Source organism: Rhamphochromis longiceps, linkage group LG8 (genome assembly GCF_057381845.1).
Source record: "Rhamphochromis longiceps isolate RC_006_pf linkage group LG8, R_longiceps_female_GT1.1, whole genome shotgun sequence".
Lineage (NCBI taxonomy): Eukaryota > Metazoa > Chordata > Actinopteri > Cichliformes > Cichlidae > Rhamphochromis > Rhamphochromis longiceps.
The window spans coordinates 29640600-29660850 of NC_140564.1; the positions used below are offsets into that span (position 1 = coordinate 29640600).

The window sequence follows — 20251 nt, forward strand, 5'->3', positions numbered from 1 at the left end:
TCTCTACCACACTTCCTTTTTTTTTTTTCTCTCTCTCTTTTTTTTTTCTCTTAAGCACCAAACATAACGTTAGCAAACTTAGCAAGTTTTAGCTTAGAAACAGGTTTGGTCATAACATCTGCAACCATTTCTTCAGTGGTGCAATATAACAGACACATTTTCTCTTCATTTACAATGGACCTTACAAAATGATATTTAATGTCCACATGTTTGCACCTCTGTCGGCTCACAGGGTTTTTAGCCAGGGCAATTGTTCCCTGGTTGTCCTCGTACACTATTGTTTGAGTGTAGCTGTAGTCATCTATACCTTTCAAAAGCTGTTCTAAATATATACACTCTTGCATTGTGGAAGCCAGAGCCATATACTCTGCTTCACAGGTAGAGAGCGCCAGAGTGGGCTGTTTCTTGGTCTTCCATGAAACTAAAGAACTGTTGTTACATAGACGTACACAGTGACCAGTAGTGCTGCGTCTGTCGGCAGTGTCACCTGCCCAGTCAGCATCACTGTAGGCCACTAGACCCAAATTTTCATCTGTGTTTCTTCTAAAACACAACTTCTTATCTTTGGACCCTTTGAGATATCTCAACACATGTTTCACAGTTCCCCACTGTTCTTCTGTAGGCTCATGGAAATGTTGCGATAACTTGCTTACCACAAAACTCAGGTCAGGACGGGTACCTGATGCAAGGTATATAAGACTGCCTACAGCCTCTCTATACATCCTCACATCTCTTATCTTAGTAGCACCTTCTGTGTAACAACTTCTGATCACAGGGAGTTCCTCTGGGTTTACAGTTCTGCATGTTAAACCTCATCAGTATCTTGTTGACATAGGTTTCTTGTGACATTGTTACACATCCATCAGACTGAGTGAAATCAATACCCAGAAAATGCTTAAGTCTGCCCAAGTCTTTCATCTTAAATTTGACTGAAAGCATTTCTTTCGCATCCTTCATTACCTTTTCATTGCCAGCAGCAATTATCAGGTCGTCCACCCAGATGATCATAATCACCTTACCATCTTTTGTCTCTTTGGTATAAACACAGGGGTCTGCTGGGTTTTGCCTGAAACTGTTCGCTGTTAGGTATTCATGCAAGATCCTATTCCAGTTACGACCAGATTGTTTTAACCCATACAAGGATTTTTGTAATCTACAGACTAGCCCTTCTCCCTCTTCATAACCTTCTGGCTGATCAATGTAGATTTCATAATCAATGGGAGCGTGTAAATATGCTGTCTTCACATCCATTTGATGGAGTAACAGGCTCTCCTGCGCTGCTTTCTGTAACAAAACTCTTATGCTGGTTAAGTTGGCTGTTGGTGAGAATGTCTCTCCATAATCTATCCCCAACTGTTGGCTGTAACCTTTGGCTACGAACCTTGCCTTGTATCGGTCGTTTCCCTCAATGTCACTCTTAACGGAATAAACCCACTTCCCCCCCACTGTTTTCTTTCCCTTTGGCAAAGTGGTTAGGGTAAAAGTGTCATTTTCCCGTAACGAGTGAATTTCTTCATCCATGGCTTTGATCCAGTTCTTTGAGTTAGCTGATTCTATGGCTTCCTTAAATGTGTTTGGGACACCACACACTGCCCTGTAGCAGTAGTCTATGGTAGTGTGGATCTCATCGCCGCCACTGTTGGCAGCTACAAAGTCATTTAAATGTCCCGGTTTTCTTCTCTCCCTAAGAGGATACCTTTTGTTGACAAATCCATCACTTGTCACATTTGTCTCTTTTCGTTCACGCTCATCAGGTATACAACTTTGTGGACTTGTGTCTGTCACAATAGGTTCTGGAACCTCATTGTCCTTGTCACCTTTCTCTGAAGGTCTGTTAGCCATAGGCTGTCTTACTCTGCTACAGTCGTCATTTAGGTCTCCCTCATCTGTCTGTGTTTGTCTTTCTACATTTACTTTGCTCACAAACTTAACAAGTCTATGTTTCTGAACTTTCTCAGTTTCAGGGTGGTAAACTAAGTAGGCGGGACTGTTCTTATCATAACCTACAAAGAAACCTTGGTCACATTTTGAATCAAGTTTCCCCTTGTCCTGTTTGTATGCATAGCACACAGACCCAAATTTCTGCATTTTTGACAAGTCTGGCTTTTTACCTGTCAGCATTTGGTAGGGTGTTTTCCCTGTTCGCTTATTAAAGCATCTGTTCCGTGTTACAGCAGCAGTTTGAATGGCATAGTTCCATAGGCATTTCGGTAGCTGACTCTCAATTAGCATGCACTTGCCCATCTCGAAAAGAGTACGCCACCCCCTCTCGGCTGTACCGTTCTGATGGGGTGAGTACGGGGCTGATGTCTCATGCTTAATGCCATTTTTCCTTAACAGGGTTTGGAAATCTCTGCATGTGAACTCTGTCCCATTGTCTGATCTAATGCATTTTACGTTGCCATATGGTGCAACATCCGCTAGAAATTTCTCTGCTGCCTGCACTGTATCAGTTTTCGTCTTCAGGAAATATACAAACACTGAGTTTGAATAATCATCAGTGAATGACTGCACATATTTGTACCCATCAATAGATTCAGTGGCTATCGGACCTGCTAAATCTGTGTGTACCATTTGTAAAGGAGCCTTTGCTCTTGTATCCGGATCTCTGTTTCGGGTTTGTGCAAACTTTCCCTGGATACACACTTCACATTCCTTTTCAGGTCTATCGGTTCTCCCCTTAATCTGCATACCGTTAACCACACCTTGCAATCTTACTACATCTTCATAGTTGCAATGACCTAATATCTCATGCCATGCCTGTATGTCATGACAGGTGTTACACTTATCATTACCCTCAACTTCAGTCTGCAAATAGTACAACTTGCCATACACATGAATGTTAAAGTTAGTACCGTCTTTGTGGGTCAACGTGTCCTGCCCTTGTTTAAAGGTGACTGTTGCTCCTAATGCAGTGGCTGACTTTACAGAGAATATGTTCTGGGGGTATGATGGAATAAACAGCGCATCTTTCAGCGTTGCTTTGCGTCGCTGGCCTGTATTGTCAATCAGGAACACCTCTGCGTCCCCCCTCTGTTGGGCGACGCCTCTGCACTGGGTACCGTCTGCCAGTTCTACGCTGTGTGACTCCGGTGTGAACGCGTCGTCGAAGCTCTTGAACTTGGCGATGCTGTTAATGATGTGTGAGGTAGCCCCAGTGTCCACCAACAGGCCTTTCTCCTCAATGCTGTACGCTGACTGCTGGACTTTGATGTCTACGCCCTTAATCCTGAAGGCATAATCTGGCGTTTCTGCTTTGGATCCGTTGCCGCTCTCATCTGCGACCTTCCGCGCGCCATCTTGTTTGTCTTTATGTCTACATGTGGTATCACTGTGTGTGCTGCTTTTGCAATGACTGCACCACGTCCTCCGTCTGCACACTTTTGCTCGGTGGCCTTTTAGTCCACACTTGAAACACACAATGTCCACATCGCTCTTGTATCTGCATTGTGCGCTGGATCTCGTGTGCTCACGCCCGGTTCTTCCTCCTGTTTTCATTACGTTGTCGCTACACTCGGATGCGCTTGACTTTTCAGTGTCTTCGAAACTCCGTAGCTTTGTTTTGAACTCAGCAAATGTCATATCGTCTTTATCGTGAGTAACGTGTATTGCAAATGGCTTAAAACTTTCAGGTAGACCTTTTAAAACCATAGCAATCAATAATCCATCACCTAAAGTCTCACCCGCATTGCGCAGTGCTGTAATGGCGGCCTCTGCTCTGATGACATAGTCTGTGACAGTCTCTTCCCTCTTTTTCTGAAGCGATGATAGCGTGGTGTACAGGTTGATGATTCGGGGCTTCCCCTTTCCAGCGTAGTAGTCCCTCAATATTTCTAATGCTCTTCTCCCATTATCAGGGGCATCTCTCATAATCAGTGAGAGGCTTTTATCGTCCAAAAATTGGATTAACTCAGCGTAAGCGTCAGCGTTCTTCTTACCGTCTGCTGCTACTTCAGCCTCACTGTTCGGTTCCTTCAGAACAGTGGCTTTTAATCCCAACAAGTGCAAATATCCTAGCACCTTAGTTTCCCAAAGTTCATATCTGGTCTCATCTCCGTCAAACACGAGTCGAGGCAGCCTGCTTGCTCCTCGTTGATCCATGTTGCTATTTAGCCGTTAGCCCGCTATCCGTTGTGGCTCCGGATCTTCATGAGAAAAAACTCTTCTTCGAGTCGGCCCTGGGCCCATAACCTGTTAAGTATTGCAGCATCGACAGCGATCAACTCGAAGGAAAATGACGACGGAGGCAAAAATGTCCTTAATATTTTGGGAACTTTATTCCTCATTAACACGCGGCAAAACTTTTCTCATGGGTGCCATTTTCGTTGTGGTATACTTTTTTTTTCTTAGGGGCGTGATGACGCAGCATCCGTGCTCTTACAATGAAACAGTGCCTCCTTGTGGTGGCAACTAAAATACTGTCTCTGTTAAACCACAGTAACCATAATGCAGTTAAACACTGTACAACATGAGTACACACAATGAATATCTTAACAGCCCCCCTTTGTTTTTACAATAAAATCTTTTATCAAAGCTGATGAGCTCAGAGCTCAGATGGCAAAAACAGAATCAAAATCCATACAGGCACACGGGGAAAGATGCAGATAAGACTATTTATACACCGAGGGGTGACTGGGGATGAGAAACAGGTGAAGACGATCAATACGGTCAAAAACATAAAGCCGCAAAAGTGACACAAGACATGAAAGAAAACCGACATTTAAAATAAAACAGGAAATATCTCTAAACATAGAGACAAGACTATCAGTACACATGGCAGACACAGTAGAAGACTGGACAATGAAGGCATAAACAGAGAAAGATGAGACAGGAAGGAGCAGTTAGCGAAATGGTGAGGGAAGTACGCCAGCAGGAAATGACTAACTCATAACAGACACTTAAACTAAGGAACTCAAAACTAAGACTAGAAAGTTTATAAATTCTAAACAGTAATTAGGGCTCAGAGAGTGCAATAAACCTGAGCCTCAGTATTGCTAGAATGAAAACATATCACAACAGGAATCAAAATTCAGCCTACAAAACGCACAAATCAAACCTTCAAAGACCAGAATAGCTTTAGAAAAACCTAAACAGACACCCAACTCAGATGTTTTGACTAAGGATTCAAAACTCAAGAGCAGCACAAAGCCTATGAAACCCTTTAAAAAATCTGAAACAATACCTAAAACAGCTACTTGCACAGAGAGAGAGAAATACAAACATAGGAAGTGACTTAACACTAGCTGTTTATCCACAAAATCTAAACCTTAATTGGTGCAGACAGCAGAGAAATCCTCCGTAGGTGGAGAGGAGGTATTTAATGTAATTTGCTCATACGGAAATGTGCTCTAATTCTCATCTGGTCCATCGACACTCCTCAGTAGGAGCTACAAACTTTACTACTGACCCCATTAACTCTGGGATGACATGAAAGGAGAAAAAGAGGAGAAAAAAGTAAGCTGAGCCAAAGAGAAAGGCAAGAGCGAGGAAGAAAGAAAGAGGGGAACGAGTAGTGCACAGTCAACTCTTCAACCCTGAGTGTTTGGTCGCCCACGTCGTGTCTGTGGCCAGGTTACCGTAGTAACAGAGCATTATGGGACGTCATTATGGTGAGTTGGGTGTGGAGAGCGAGCGAGGGGGTCTATCTGGCTCTTTCTCTTTGTCAGCCACTCCTTCCCAGTGTACGTCTTCACAAAAAGAAGTTTTTTTGTATGAGGGTGTTTTCAAAGAAAGAGTAACATTCAAAACTTTGGAATAACTATCCATCCCTCGTTTTCTGCGTGTGCTTCAGAGGGGGGAGACAGCACTCCACATGGCAGCGAGGGCGGGACAGTCCAATGTGGTCCGGTATCTGATTCAGAATGGAGCACGAGTCGACGCCAAGGCCAAGGTAGAGCATCACTCTCAATCAGTAACGATTATCTGGTGTTTATATGCGCCTGGGCATTAGAGCTACTAAATGTGAGCACAAGTGTGTGTTTGTATGCTTATGTAATGTGTCTTTGCACATGTTTAATTACTGAAAAGTTACAGTCATGGGTCAAAATTATTCAGAAAAACTTTCTGTCAGCTTAATTTATTAAGTAACGCTACCTGGTGTGCATTTCATACATAATAATATCAAGCGAGTCTGGTTTTTTATGTGTTGCAGTTCTTTTATGTAAGCAGCTGCAATACTCAACAAATTAGAAAATAATGTTGCCTTATGCTTCACCTGCACACTCTTCATAAATCATTTTTCTTGTTTGTCCTTTTATGCATTTTTTGGATACAAATAGGAGTAAAAATTCTAGTTACACGAGGCTGTTATTCGCAAGGATCTACAATCTACTCAGAGCTACAAAAGAGCAGTCATGATAAACAGAGTTGCTATTATGTGAGTGTGACTTTGACTCAGCAAATGTGTTGCTAAAGTTATCTGGTTATTTACTGGGAAATGTCTTATACAATATATTGAAAGATAATAAGGTTTTGTGAGAATCACAGGCAGTAAGTGCATGTTGAACTGGGTGATTTCCAGCATTGTGGTTCAGTTTACAGTAATGGACTGTGCTGGACTGGTGCAGAAAAGACTGTGGTATCTGTGGTCACTGTGAGCTTAAGTCAAAAGGAGAAGTCATCAGTTCCCAAAATCCACCTTTAAACTGGCCAGCAGATGGAAAGCAGCCATATTAGCGCATACCACATCTGCTCATGTAGTAGAATTCAGTTTAGTAAATCCAAAAAGAGCAAAAAAACCTCCAGCAGAGCCAGCAGCAACAACACAGGTCAGCTGATCAGAGCCTGTACACAAAGAACAACCTCCTGGAGCTCACAGGACAAATAATGTGACTTCTAATAAGTTATTCATGTCCCTGTCCTGCACTGCTATGAAAAGTAATAGGGTTCCCTGTACCTGTAACAATATGATGATGATGAAATAAATTCTTTCCAATAGATCCCAACTGATATATTCCTTGGATAATATTATTAGCCAATATGAGCCTGCTGCAAATATGTAACATGTTGCATGTTATCCAGCATGAGCCAATAATAATGGTTGAGTTTCTAACATAATTTGTTCACTAGAGCAGCTTCAGATGCTTTGTTTGCAGTCTATCACATATTTAGTCGAATATACATTACTCCTAAGGGGATGTGGAGGTGAGCAGTGTGTTGCATTTAAAATGCCCAATAGCTTGTGAAGTACATTGCATTAAATTTAAAAATGATATATTCCAATATATTTGTGCAAATATTTCTTCAATGAAATTCCTGTATCAGTTTGGTTCTATTATCATACGTATGCTATTGTTCAAGACCAATACAATGCAAAAACAGTCCCATATATTACATCAGAGAAATGTCTGTGTCAAATATGCTTCAGTATTTTCAATGGATGGCTTCAGGGGAGAATAAGTGTTACGCGAAGCACAGAAGCTCATTCTGAATTTACTCTGTTTATACGCTGCCATTTAAAATAAATAATGTGAAAATATAAGAGGGATCACTGAAGAGGCTTCAGCTGTGAATCTGTCTCCTTGTTTGCTTTCTCTTGCTTTATGGCAAATTCATTGTCTTGCTGTTTAAGTTGCAAATGTGTTTTTCTTTTTCTTTTTTGAATGTCACTGCAAAACAACAAAAATGCAGTTGGCGCGATTAGCAGATGGAGCCAGAGATTTTCCACAGGAGTTTGGAGATACCAAAAACATTTGTTAAGTGGGCTGCATCTTGTCCAGAAACATGGCTCCAAATGTTGGTCCTTTTTAATAATAAAAGGTGTTTTTTGCTGGATTTTTCTATCAGGATGACCAGACTCCTCTGCACATCTCAAGCCGTCTTGGTAAGCAAGATATTGTGCAGCAGCTCCTGGCGAACGGAGCATACTCAGATGCCACGACCAACTCTGGATACACCCCCCTACACCTAGCCGCCAGGGAGGGGCACAGAGATATAGCTGCAACGCTGCTGGACCATGGAGCTAGTCTGGGCATTACTACTAAGGTAAATATGAAACTTGCACATAAACAAAATTATTATTCAAACCCACAGATGCACACAAACATATTGTGCAGGCAAACTAGTTAATCAGTACTCACACAGACACTGATGGCTTATGTGCTTATACTCATAAACTAGTCCAAAAACTTTAATTCAATCTGCTGAAGACAGAGAGGAGGTTTTATCCTGTTGCAGATCAGCTAGATTTGCATCCTTGCAGCTGGTAACATGATGGTTGTCCTGTCTCATCCTGGAAAAGCTTGAAAAATGTTAATGCATGAATTCTACAGGGATTTTGCAACATTTGGACTGAGTGGAGTTACATGATTGTGGAATACCAGTTATAGTTGACAGTCTGCCAGTGGAAAAGATGTGTCATAATAAGGTTGTGGACAAAGTAAGAGCATAGAGTCTGAAAATGAAATGCTGTTGCTGGAGAAGCCTTTGTCGACTTTTGGCTCAGTTTTCCATGTCAGTTACTCATTTCAAAAGCATCAATTTACGTTTCAGCAGAGCATTTTATGGCCACGTATTTTTAACTCTTTAAAGACAGACCAGGTAATTTTTAGCAATGTCTGGATGAATCAGAAAATTTAGCAACAGGTTTCAGATGTCCGCTTTGTTTTTAAGTTGCTCCACCCATTAGAAAGTCCACTAAATTCACAACAGCTTTAAAGACTGTGATGCAATTGTAAAACCAGAAGTGTAAGACTTTCTTCTTAGGTTATGTGCATAACATGGTTTTCAAATCTTACATTGTTTGGAGCTGCAGTAACTTGTACTCAATGTAAAAGACATATGACGCACACATACGTCCCAAATCCCAGTGAGGTTTAATTTAATCGAGTTGCAGTTAAACTCCCATCTCTACATCCCATTAGCTTCCTCCGTCTTTCCATACAAACTTCTACAGGCCCGCTTCTGAATCATGATCATGGTTTTTGAATCTGTTCCCTCAGAGCTAAAGAATCTAAATCAAGCACTAAGTTTCTCCACCCTGTGCTGATTTGTGTTTAAGGACCAAGGGGGCAGTTCTCCATGTTGTCATGACATAATCCTGAAAATTGCTCGCTTACTTTATGATTAAACACATGTGGTTCTGTTGGGCTGCCATGTGTAGAAAATGAGTCATGGGAGAAGAAGTAACTGTATTAAATTAGGTGTAATGTTCCTTTGTGTTTCTGCAGAAGGGCTTCACTCCTTTGCACGTCGCAGCAAAATATGGGAAAATCGAGGTGGCCAACCTGCTGCTGCAGAAGAACGCTCAGCCTGATGCTGCTGGAAAGGTAATGCATGTTTGTGCATCTGAGAGAGACTTATATTGATGTCGCACACATCAGTACCGCCTCAGCTGTCATCGTGGGTGTAGCTTTCACAATACTTTCCACGTCACCTCTGCTCCAGCTGCTCTCCACGACATGTACGATAAATCACCGTCTAACAATTGTTGTGTATGTGTGTTCAGAGTGGACTAACTCCACTGCATGTAGCAGCACACTATGATAACCAGAAGGTGGCGCTGCTCTTGCTCAACCAGGGAGCCTCACCGCACGCTGCTGCAAAGGTAAGAGTCAATCAAACTGTCAGTGGAGGTCAAATTGAATGTTCCTACAATGCACTAAAACCCCTCACTTTGGCTCAGGATGAGAGCACACTGACCTAGATTCATTCGGCCAATTACATGCAATTACACTGTGCTCCACATGCTGATTAGATTGCCCTTCCACGCTATCATCATATATTTTGGTAGAGCTCCTGCTGAAGTCAACAAGAGTCCAATATTTTCTGGTAGAACACTGAAGGGATGCATTTTTTTAATCCTTTAAGGCAAATATCTTCAGGTTCGGGACATAAATGAAGCTTAAAAATATTGCTCTTCACCACTAGGTAGATATTTAGAACCATATCGCATCTCCAACTTGGCTTCTGCCAACCGTGCTGGCCTGGAGAACCTCTCCACTGGGAATTGTATTGGTTGCAGACAAAAGTTACAAATAAGTTTCTTTACAAATGAAGCAAATCCTCTAAAACTACCGAATATCCATCACTCATGCCCAGTTTCCTTGCTGCATAAGAACAAGGATCAATACAAGTGGTTCCTTTTTCCTCTGGTATATATACATGCTACTTTCTCTTCAGTTTGGAAGAAGGAAATAAATAAGATTCTCAGTCTCCTTTTTTGTCTCCCCCCCGTCATCTTTTTTCTTGTACAGTTAGCATTGTAATTATTACAATTACCAGCCAGCATCATGAAGGGTCAAGAGTGCTACATTAATTCTGTGGAACATTGAACCAGGGTTAGGGTTACAGAGTTTTTGTCTTCTGCAAAGACAAAATGTGACTTAGCTCAATTATAAAAGAAAAACGGTCAATTTTCCCGTTCTCTGCTTTCCAGAATGGTTACACTCCACTACATATTGCAGCTAAGAAGAATCAGATGGAGATAACGACCACCTTACTGGAATACAGCGCCTCTACCAACTCTGTAACGCGGCAGGGCATCACTCCCCTGCACCTTGCAGCGCAGGAAGGAAACGTGGACATTGTGACGCTGCTGCTGGCTCGGGACGCTCCTATTCACATGGGCAATAAGGTGTTTTCCCTTTATTAGTGTGTAGATCTCTGGCTGACATGCAATGACAGAAGATTAATGTTTGCAGTGTATTTGTGTCTGTGTACCATCGACACGTATCAAACAGGCAGGGCCTTGATTTTACTTACACAAATAATATTTGTTTATCCAGAACTCTGTTATTCTGATGGTTATTTCTTTTGTCATTTTTCTGTCATTTGTGCTTCATTACCGTGATGTGCAAACCTGTCATTGTGTCTTAAACGGCTTCATTTCAAGCTGTCTCAGTCAAACTACTGTGTTCAGCACTCTTCTGTCATTTGTGTATTTGACTGTATTTCTCTATTTCTTTGTTTCTGTACCTTCAGTCTGGTTTGACTCCACTTCACCTGGCTGCCCAGGAGGATAAAGTCAATGTTGCTGAGGTCTTGTGCAACCAAGGAGCCTTCATAGATCCAGAGACCAAGGTAATGATAGCCTCCTCATGTCTTTGGATTAAAGTTATTAAGGCATTTGCAAAGTGGATTTGCTTATCTTGCCACTTCACCGCTGTAAATTAAGTATCATTTGGGGTTTGGGCTTTGGTCTGTGCCAGTGCTCTCACTTTTTGTATTTTTGACAAGGCAGGTTCCCACAAAAGTGACACATTTCTAGTTTTAATAGGATAATTGAATAATTAAACACATGCCTTGTAATTTTTAAAAAGACATGATTTTAAAATGCCATCAAGAAGCACAAAAAGTCCTGCCAGAACTTATTTAGACATTAACAGCTGCTGAATCATGTCCAGCCTTTGAGTCTTTTACAGAACTCACACAAAAATAAACGATATCGTTCTTTTATAGCTGCCCTTAAAGGCGCATAAGCACTGTGGGATTTCAGCAGTCTTTAAAGTTAATTGCAGTCCACCCTGTCTAATATTGTTGTTTTATAAATATAAGATTGGTAATTGCGGGCTATGCTGATCACAGCTGGAATACCTCTGCTATGTGTTTCCATGTCATGACCTCCTTGGCTCGGAAATGGCAACAGCTGGAGGACGCATCATACAAACAAAGCTTCTGCTGCTGCAAATTAACTAAATTTCCTTCTTTGTAGGAATTCAGACATTGAATTTTGCCTATTTTTCCTCTCTCGCTTCCATTTGCCTTTATTTTGGAAATATAGCTTTTACTTTGTGAGACAGTCAACTTGAATTTCAGATCTTATGAAACAGTGTTAGAGTGTCAACTTCAAACTGCACGGCAGAACAACTGTTTTGGTTTGCATTGGACATGTTTCACGTGCAGCTGCTTAAACGTTCACAGTTTACACTCAGCTTAATTTTCAGACAAAATAAATGAGCTCTTGTCTCAAAGTGTGGGTGCTGAAGCAGTCTGAACATTAAGTTGTCACAGGGCAAAAATCCTCATAGGCCATACAGAAATCAGTTATCCTCACCAGTTTCTCATGTGGTCTTATTGTTTTATAAAGGGACTTGGGAAGACTGTTAATTCACATAGGCCACAATCAGCCTACAGCTCATCTGCTGCTACCTCTGCAAGCCTCTTTCCAACCCACCTCTACCCCAAGTTTTCCATCTTATGTCATATGTGGTATTTTTGATTTGAGTGTCGTATCTGTTGTCATTTAGGGGGGTCTTGCACCTGCTCTCCCTGCCTTTTGGCTTCAGTGTATGAATACATGCCTTATTGTAGCCACAGTGGTGCTAACAGAAGTTACATTTCTTTTTCATCAGCTTGGATACACTCCACTTCATGTGGCCTGTCACTATGGCAACGTGAAGATGGTTAACTTTCTGCTGAAAAATCAGGCGAAGGTCAACGCCAAGACAAAGGTAACTGTTATTTTCGTGTATATTCACCATACGTCACTGATTTTCTGTCTCTGTGAACATCTTCTAATGCTCTCTCTCATCCCTCCCCCGCAGAACGGCTACACACCTCTCCATCAGGCTGCACAGCAGGGACACACACACATCATCAACTTGCTGTTACACCATGGAGCATCGCCCAATGAACTCACTAATGTCAGTACGCTCAGAAATCTGAAATATTTATTCATTTATTTTTAGTTTCAACACCAATTCTCATCATTTTTATTACTTGTCCAGAATGGAAACAGCGCTCTGTCCATTGCAAGGAGGCTCGGCTATATCTCTGTTGTGGACACGCTCAAGGTGGTCACAGAGGAGACTCTGACCACTCAGGTGTGTATGTGTTTAAAAGAGTGTTCAAATGTGATGTATGGTTTAATATGGCTTCTCAATGGTTTACTTGTATCTAACTGTATAGATACAGTTATACTTAAACTTAGTAGTAGTTATACTTAAATCTGAATCCTAGAGGCAGTTCCTGCCGCTTAGCAGCTATCTTGAAATGCCTCGGGCATTAACAGTGAAGTAACAGGCAGTTACTTCACAAAAACAGAAGCATTGAAGGCACTGGCCTAAGATAGTGTTTAAAAAACTTAATTCTATGGAGCTTGGAAAGAAAAGCGTCTGGACTTCTTTAAGTTCTATAAGAACTTAAAGAAGCTCTTTAAGAAGTCCAGACGCTTTTCTTTCCAAGCTCCATAGACTACGATGACCTGGATGACTGAGAGCCTTCACAGACATAAAAAAATATATCTATATAAAAGCTACTGTCAAAGGCTTTCTAGAACATTTTGAATTATTATTTGCGCACATAAGTTTGTATTGCTACATTAAAAAAATAACATGAAAGAAAAGACCTACATAAACATAGAAATGCAAAGTTACTGGAACATTTTCACAGTAAACAGTGCAGGAATAGAGATGCTGTTGTACTGGGATAGAAATCTGGATTACGTGTACTTTGGTAAAGTTACTGTCATGATATTAAGAGCGTGTTTCTGTTCAACAGACTGTAATCGAGAAGCACAAAATGAATGTCCCCGAGACCATGAACGAGGTGCTGGACATGTCCGATGATGAAGGTAAAGTTTTGCTTAACAGCATTTTTAAAGTAATTCTATTGATGTATAAATATCAAGGCAAGACTTGTCTTTGCAACCTGAAGAGAGACAAATTCTTTAAAATATCAGCTTGGGTCACATTTGCTTTTGTGGCTGGAATAAGTGAATATTTCAGCACTGTACTGTCATTGTTAGATTTCCCTCTATTTTTTTTTATTGTCAATGAAAGATTTTGTGTTGCTTCTACTTCTTCTGAGTAATTCAGAAGAAAAAACCTGCTGTTGTTCTTCAACCAGTATGTTTATTTGTTTATTTTTTATTTGATAATTGAAAGGTTTGTTTCCGCCACTGTAACCCCCCCAAAGCAACACATATTTTTTCCATTACTAAGTCAAAATTTCAGGTTACTATCTAAAATCTATGAGTTTCATATCTCAAATATAACTCTAACTTCTAAATTTGAGTCCAAATTGTGACTTGACATACAATCGTGTGCATGATTGGAAACTTTATTTTGATATTTTCAATGTAACAAATGGAACTAAAACATTTAATAATAATAATCACGTTTATTTTCAGTTCTTCCTTTTCCTATGATTTTGATGTGAATATGATTTCTCCATCTATTTTTGGTTCTTTTTTTGTCTTTCCTTCATTCAAACACACAGTGTATAAAGCCAATATCCCCGAAATGATCACAGAGGACTATTTTTCTGATGTGGAAGAAGGTATTTTATTTTTTTAATCTTTCTACATTTTTTGTTCTTTAAAGCATTTCCTTTTACAACCCTTCTCTAACGCGTCATTCATTTGTTCTAACTATTTCCAGTCTCTTGCTTTTCTTGTGTCACAGTGGAATCACGATTCATTCAAAATAAATAATAACTCACATGTAAAACAGCCTATATTATGCTACAGATTAATAATGCTAATTGAGGAAAAATGTTTCGATACTGCAGATCTTTTTTTCACCAAAGCACCTTTATTTGTCTGTCAAAATGCACAAAGGTGTCTTTGTCATTTATGTCTGCTTGCAAAAGACTAATAAATGTCTAAAAGTTGCAATATGATGGGATGCACTTGAAATCAAATTAACCTTGAAGGAGATAGAGGTGGATACTAGCAATAGAATTGGCAAAAAAAGTGCCACAAAACACTCATCTATGCTTACATGTTTAACATGTTTTGTCTCGTAATGTCAGTTTCAGGCTACTATATTTCGTTAAGGTTAAGCAGGTAACAAGACAGAATTTTTTTTAAAATAATCATCAATTAGTTGTATTAATGTGCCATGTTTTTACCTCCTCCAGATTGATTTTTGGAGTATTTCATATATCTGGTTGCTAGCAAAAAGCTCCGATGTCAACCATATTAGAAAAAAATTATGTTTGTTTTATTGTGAATATAGTGAAGTCACAGCACTGTGGATGTCTTAAACTTATGATGTGATGAGGGGGATTTATTGACGTGACACTAGAAGCAGTGTTTTCAATTACTGAGAATCACTAACTTTGGCATGGCTTTAAAATGGCACTACTCTCTTCTTCATTGTTTTCCCAAGTATTTTTCCAAAACTTTTGTTCTTCATTCATGCATGTGTGAGACACCATGCTGTACTTGAGTACTTTCCCCTGCTGCCTTCCCCCTTCCACACGCACACACTGCATTTTTGTGAAACCTCCTGTACTTTTGTGCAACCAAATGCAGGGGATATGCCTTTCTGCCGGTTGCCATGCCAACTGTCTGGATATGGAGCGTCGGGAAGTGTGTAACAGATTTCTTTTCACACCGCGGAGTAGAATACACATACACTTGATCCTTTGTCTTCGTGGGCTTGTCAGTGATGCTTTCATTGTAGTTTCACACGTTCAGGCCAAAGCAAACACACTGAAGCAGCTGCTGCAGTGTGTGTGTGTGTGTGTGTTTACTCTTTTATACTCTTTTTTTAGACTCCTGTATGGCTCAAAAGGATCTGAACTTGAGCTCTTGACCACCAGTGCCCAATGACAAACAGACAGGGAATTAATGATCAGTAGATTTCTTTTTTTTTTTTTAGGGGGGGAGCTTGGCTCGTCCTCCCCCCTGTGGTGTTTTCCCGATGATAGGCTTTCATTTTTAGCTTGTCACACGCTTCATGGTTTCTGTAGTTTACAGTGGATAAATATGAGCAACTTGCAGAAATGTAATCTACTTTTAACAGTTCACTTTCCTGCAGTAGTGTGAATATATCACAAAATTACTAGAAAACCTCTGCTGATGTCAAATACAGTGTACTTAATGAAATGTAAATACAGTATAGCTCTATGTCTCGATATTCTGGTGACCTCACAGTGAGTTTTACTGAGTTTTACTGGTCCAAGTTTGCATTAGAAATTTGAATTTTTTGAGGGAAAATAGGATAAAAAAAAAGAGATGAGATGGCAACTGATAAAAACGAAGGCTGGAGTAATGTGATCATACACAAATCTCGCCTCCGCCTTCTAGCTTTTTGAAATAGGATGTGACAAGTAAAGTGTGGCTCTGACTTGAGATTGACAAGTCATTACCCAGTGAGCATACCCTAGTTAATCCTCCTCTTAATAATGACCATAATTTACATAATGAACTACATCTTTCATTTACTTTGTCCCAAAAACTAGCAAATTAGTTTATTACATAATACCGAGGTCCAAAGTAAGGGAGCTAAGGGCAATTTTCCTGTTTAGTTTTTGCAGACACGTGCCTGCTAACCATGTGATACTAAATTTTCTGCCATTTTTGATGTGTAATACTCCTGGTGACAGTGTAAGTTAGTGTGAGACCAGTCTGAAACCACTGGTTGTGAGAGGAAAAAATGTGCATTTCCTGAACGGATGCCAAAAACCTTGTTGGGATTGCTTTGGTTGCTTGCAGATTGCCAAGGTTGTCCATAGATTATTTGGAGGACACCAACTTCTCTGCAGACACTCAGCTACTCTTCAGATGGTAGTGAAACTCCACAAGCAAAAAACGGAGACCGTCAAGTTTTACTACAAAGTGTATGCAGACGAGTTGGCATCTTCCGTGCAAACTACAGACGACTTTGGCAATATACTAGAAATGAAAGCAATTGCAAGAACATTGTCATTGCGCCAGTCTTTGAGACTGATTTCACCTAGCTACAACCAGGAACCCCTTGCCAACCAGTCTGGAAATGCACATGTTTTTAGGACGGACAAGTTTTGAGAAAGGTGCACATGATGTTACACAGCAAACCTCTGCAGACTTGTATAACCAAAAGTGTTTTTTTCAAGGAAAAGAGTCATCCCCCTACTGGTCATGAAATAGTTTCCTCTTTTGAGAGCTGGAAGCTAGGTCCATCTTTTACACTGTGTGTTTCCAAATGTAGACAGAAATGGTCAAATGTGATTCTGCTTGTGTTTAAACAGAAATGGATGTTGGAAATATCTGCATCAGCTATTCCTGTAAGTCAAACGAAAGTGATCTTGTTGTAACTAACTCTAATACCCAGCGTGAACTGGCACAGCTGAACTGATGCAACTAAACACTGTGTGTGATTTTGTTGGTATTAAAAAAAAAAAAAAAGATTTCATACATATGTGCATGACTTGCCTTCACGCTGACTTTGTGCAGTGCTTGTTTTGATTGTAGAGCTTCAGCAGTGTGTCCGTGTTTAATTTTTGATCTAAAAATATAACGAGGGCAACTCAACGCGCACAAATATACACTCTCAAGCTCGCATACCAGTGGAGGAATGGTGTTTAACATCTCCAGTAACACACTCAATCCATGATCTAAATCAGGAGACCCCTGTGCAATTTGTAAACTTTGCCTTCGTGAGAGATTTTCCAGACCAGTAAAGTCAGTTAAAGTTGGTTAAAGGATTTAAAGGGTAAAACATACACACGGCATGTCGGTATTCAGTTTATGACCAATAACCAATGTAGTGACTGATTTTAATGTCTTTTTTCCATCTTTGGCCCTTTATTCCTGTCTGAAGTTTTGCCGATTCACATTGTAAATATAGCTAAATATAGCAACCTGTCATCTAAGGAGGACAACCTGTTCATTTATGTAATAGAACTGATTAATAGGCTGCAAATAAGAACCTTCTTTCAGACATGGGCTGCCCAACAATGCTGGTGTTATCACTGTATTCAGGGGATGGCATTCTGTCATTGTGATGAGTCACTTGCATTATTGATCTCCTCCCAGTTTCACTCAAATGTTCCCAGAACAGTAACAGAAAGAGTCAGTGTTTCCGAGTTTTTAGGTACTAAAACTCATGAGATCAGAGTTTCCTTTACAGCTGTTTTCTTTATAGTACCTTTGAGAATTTGAGAAGGCTATAACAAGTAATTATGGGAAGCCATCCAAGCAGTCTTTAGTAAACTTTAGAAAAAAAAGAATCAAACTTTTACCAAACTGCAGGTTATAAATCGCCCCTGAAGTGAGCTACAAGTGTGTGTGCAGCTCTCATGCTTTGGAGAAGCTTGCAAACAGACTGTGGCTTTCTAGTACTTCTATATATGTAATAAGTATGTAATAAACTCAAAAGAAAACTTACATAAACAGCTGGAACCAACAAACAAGAAGTAGCTTTTCAGCTGTTTTTAAATATACTTGTTTTGTTTTTAAAATTGGGTAGTCTTGTTAGGTGGTTACCATAAAGTTGTTATCAACTTTTCAATATGGGTGAAAGCCACTATGTGAAAGGTGTTTTTGTGGTTTTGGAAAGTTCTGTGTGCGCCTCCGGCACGTTCACTAACCCTCGATATTTAATTATCTGGGGGCTTCAAGTTTTTAATACAGCCTTAGATAGAAAGTGTTTGGACATGTGGCACATAAATGGTCAGCATGAACAGATTTGCTTCTTGGCTTTAAAATGCATTACAGAAACTTGATGCTTTTCTTAATAGCCAAGGGCCCTAAAGTTTGAAAACAGTCTCTAGTGATTTTCCAAAGTCAGATTCTGTTTACTGCCTAAATGTTACCTCAAATGAACCCTTCCACATCTATTACGGGCAGAAAATGCAAATTTGAAATTGAATTAATTTGGAGGTTCAAGAATCAGGCGTTGGTGTATCAGTGGGCCGGTGTTATTGGCCAGCATTAGCTATTTAACAGTCTTTCTGTACCAACATTTAAACTAGCTGATAAATGAACATTTAAAAAGTAAAGACTGGAGAAACACCCTTCAATTAATTTACATATAACAGAGCAATACCTGTTTATGTTTTGTAGCTGAATAAAAAAAGGGCTGATATATCAGAATACTGGCTTTTACAAAATGATATGATAAAATCTGTGTCAGTATTGATCTTAAAAATCCATCAGGCTCTAGCCAGAACATTGACTGTCAGCCTTGTGGATAATATAACACTTACAAAAAGAGACAGGAAGGTTGGAGGTAAAATAAAAAAGATAATGTTTTTAAAACAGTACACTGTCCTTTTGAAAATTAACAGTGCAGTCCATAGAAGTGCAAACAGGCATGTCAGCAGAATACTTTGAAAAATAATGGGATAATGTAGAAAGAAAACATGTTCATGAAAATAACATGTTGAATTGCAACTACTGCAGATACACTGAGTATTGGTTTTGTTGACTAGAATCTAAAAAAGTGTGTATACAAGTGAAGAATTTGCATTATCCACATTATCCATGACAATGTACAACATCGGTTTGTTGCACAGATAAATACATGCCTGTATTTCCCTCGTGTCTCTCGATGCTTCGGTGTCAGTGCCAACCGGTATAATCTGCATTGCTTCATCCTTTGTTTTCATGTGGGTTGTGGCAGAAGTCACATTGTTAGAATCTTAAGCTAAATTTGGCGAAGGTTGCTTTTAGTCACCAAAGCTCACTCTGCCCATACTGCAGTCTAGAACCTCTGCATTATTATCAGCACATTTTGCTGGACTTGGAATGGCTTTTCAATTTTCTACCAAGCTGCAAGTTCCAGTTCTTTATTAGATATTTGCATAATATCTGATTCAGGAAAGACGTGGCAAAGTTACAACTTTCTGACATGCAAAGCAGCTGAATGAGTGAGGTCATTTGTGACTGACACCAAAGAATTTACATGGAGAAGCAAGAGAGATAAAAAAAAAAAGGGGTGCGGGGGGGGCAGACAGAGTCAGCCGTGCTTTGGAAATTAAAGAGACATACAATATGATATGTAAACAAACCAGTGCACGAATAGAAATCACAAGATTGAGAACTGGAAGTTAAGGAAAACAGAGTTTGTGCATTCCACTCTATGTGTACATCCAGTTTCAGTGTTAGACGGCTAAGTCTAAGTCACACACCCACTTACTATTTCTGTCTTGCAGTGAGCTCTAGGTGTCTGTTCGGAAACACACACACACACACACTCACACACACACACACTGGATAATCCTGGAGTGGGTAGGCGGGAGAAAGCCGATCTGTTTGTGTGAGTGCCGGGCTGTGAAAGAAAGATAGACAGTGTGTGCAGGAGAGAGCGACAGAGAGCTAAAGGGAGGTTACAAGTCGAGGAAAAGTTAGTTCAGGGCAAAATCCTCCAAACTGGACTTGTGGCTGAATGAAGTGCTTTAAAGCAGGAGGTGAGTTTGTGGCTAACTGAGGAGGGGGTTTCTGCTCATGTTGAAGCTGAAATGAGAAGGGTTCCCGGAGAATGGGTTGGAATGTGGCCAGATGGGGTCTGTAAAATGTTTGTGAATATGTGTGTGTGCAAGAAAGAGAGAGAAAGTTTAGGGGGAGGGGTGCTGTACCAGCAGGGGGTGAGGGGACACGAGA

At 40.2% G+C, this 20251-nt stretch overlaps 1 protein-coding gene across 2 annotated transcripts in view; it reads left to right on the forward strand.

The window, feature by feature from the left end:
• Window positions 1-20251, forward strand: part of LOC146663983 (ankyrin-3-like) — a 137778-nt gene that overhangs the window by 67592 nt on the left and 49935 nt on the right. For both annotated transcript variants that reach the window (XM_085416951.1, XM_085416952.1), the window contains 11 exons: window positions 5792-5890; window positions 7786-7983; window positions 9168-9266; window positions 9446-9544; window positions 10376-10573; window positions 10921-11019; window positions 12291-12389; window positions 12483-12581; window positions 12666-12761; window positions 13438-13510; window positions 14158-14217. In XM_085416951.1, coding sequence (XP_085273077.1) covers window positions 5792-5890; window positions 7786-7983; window positions 9168-9266; window positions 9446-9544; window positions 10376-10573; window positions 10921-11019; window positions 12291-12389; window positions 12483-12581; window positions 12666-12761; window positions 13438-13510; window positions 14158-14217 — 1219 coding nt within the window. The remainder of the gene's footprint in view (window positions 1-5791; window positions 5891-7785; window positions 7984-9167; window positions 9267-9445; window positions 9545-10375; window positions 10574-10920; window positions 11020-12290; window positions 12390-12482; window positions 12582-12665; window positions 12762-13437; window positions 13511-14157; window positions 14218-20251) is intronic.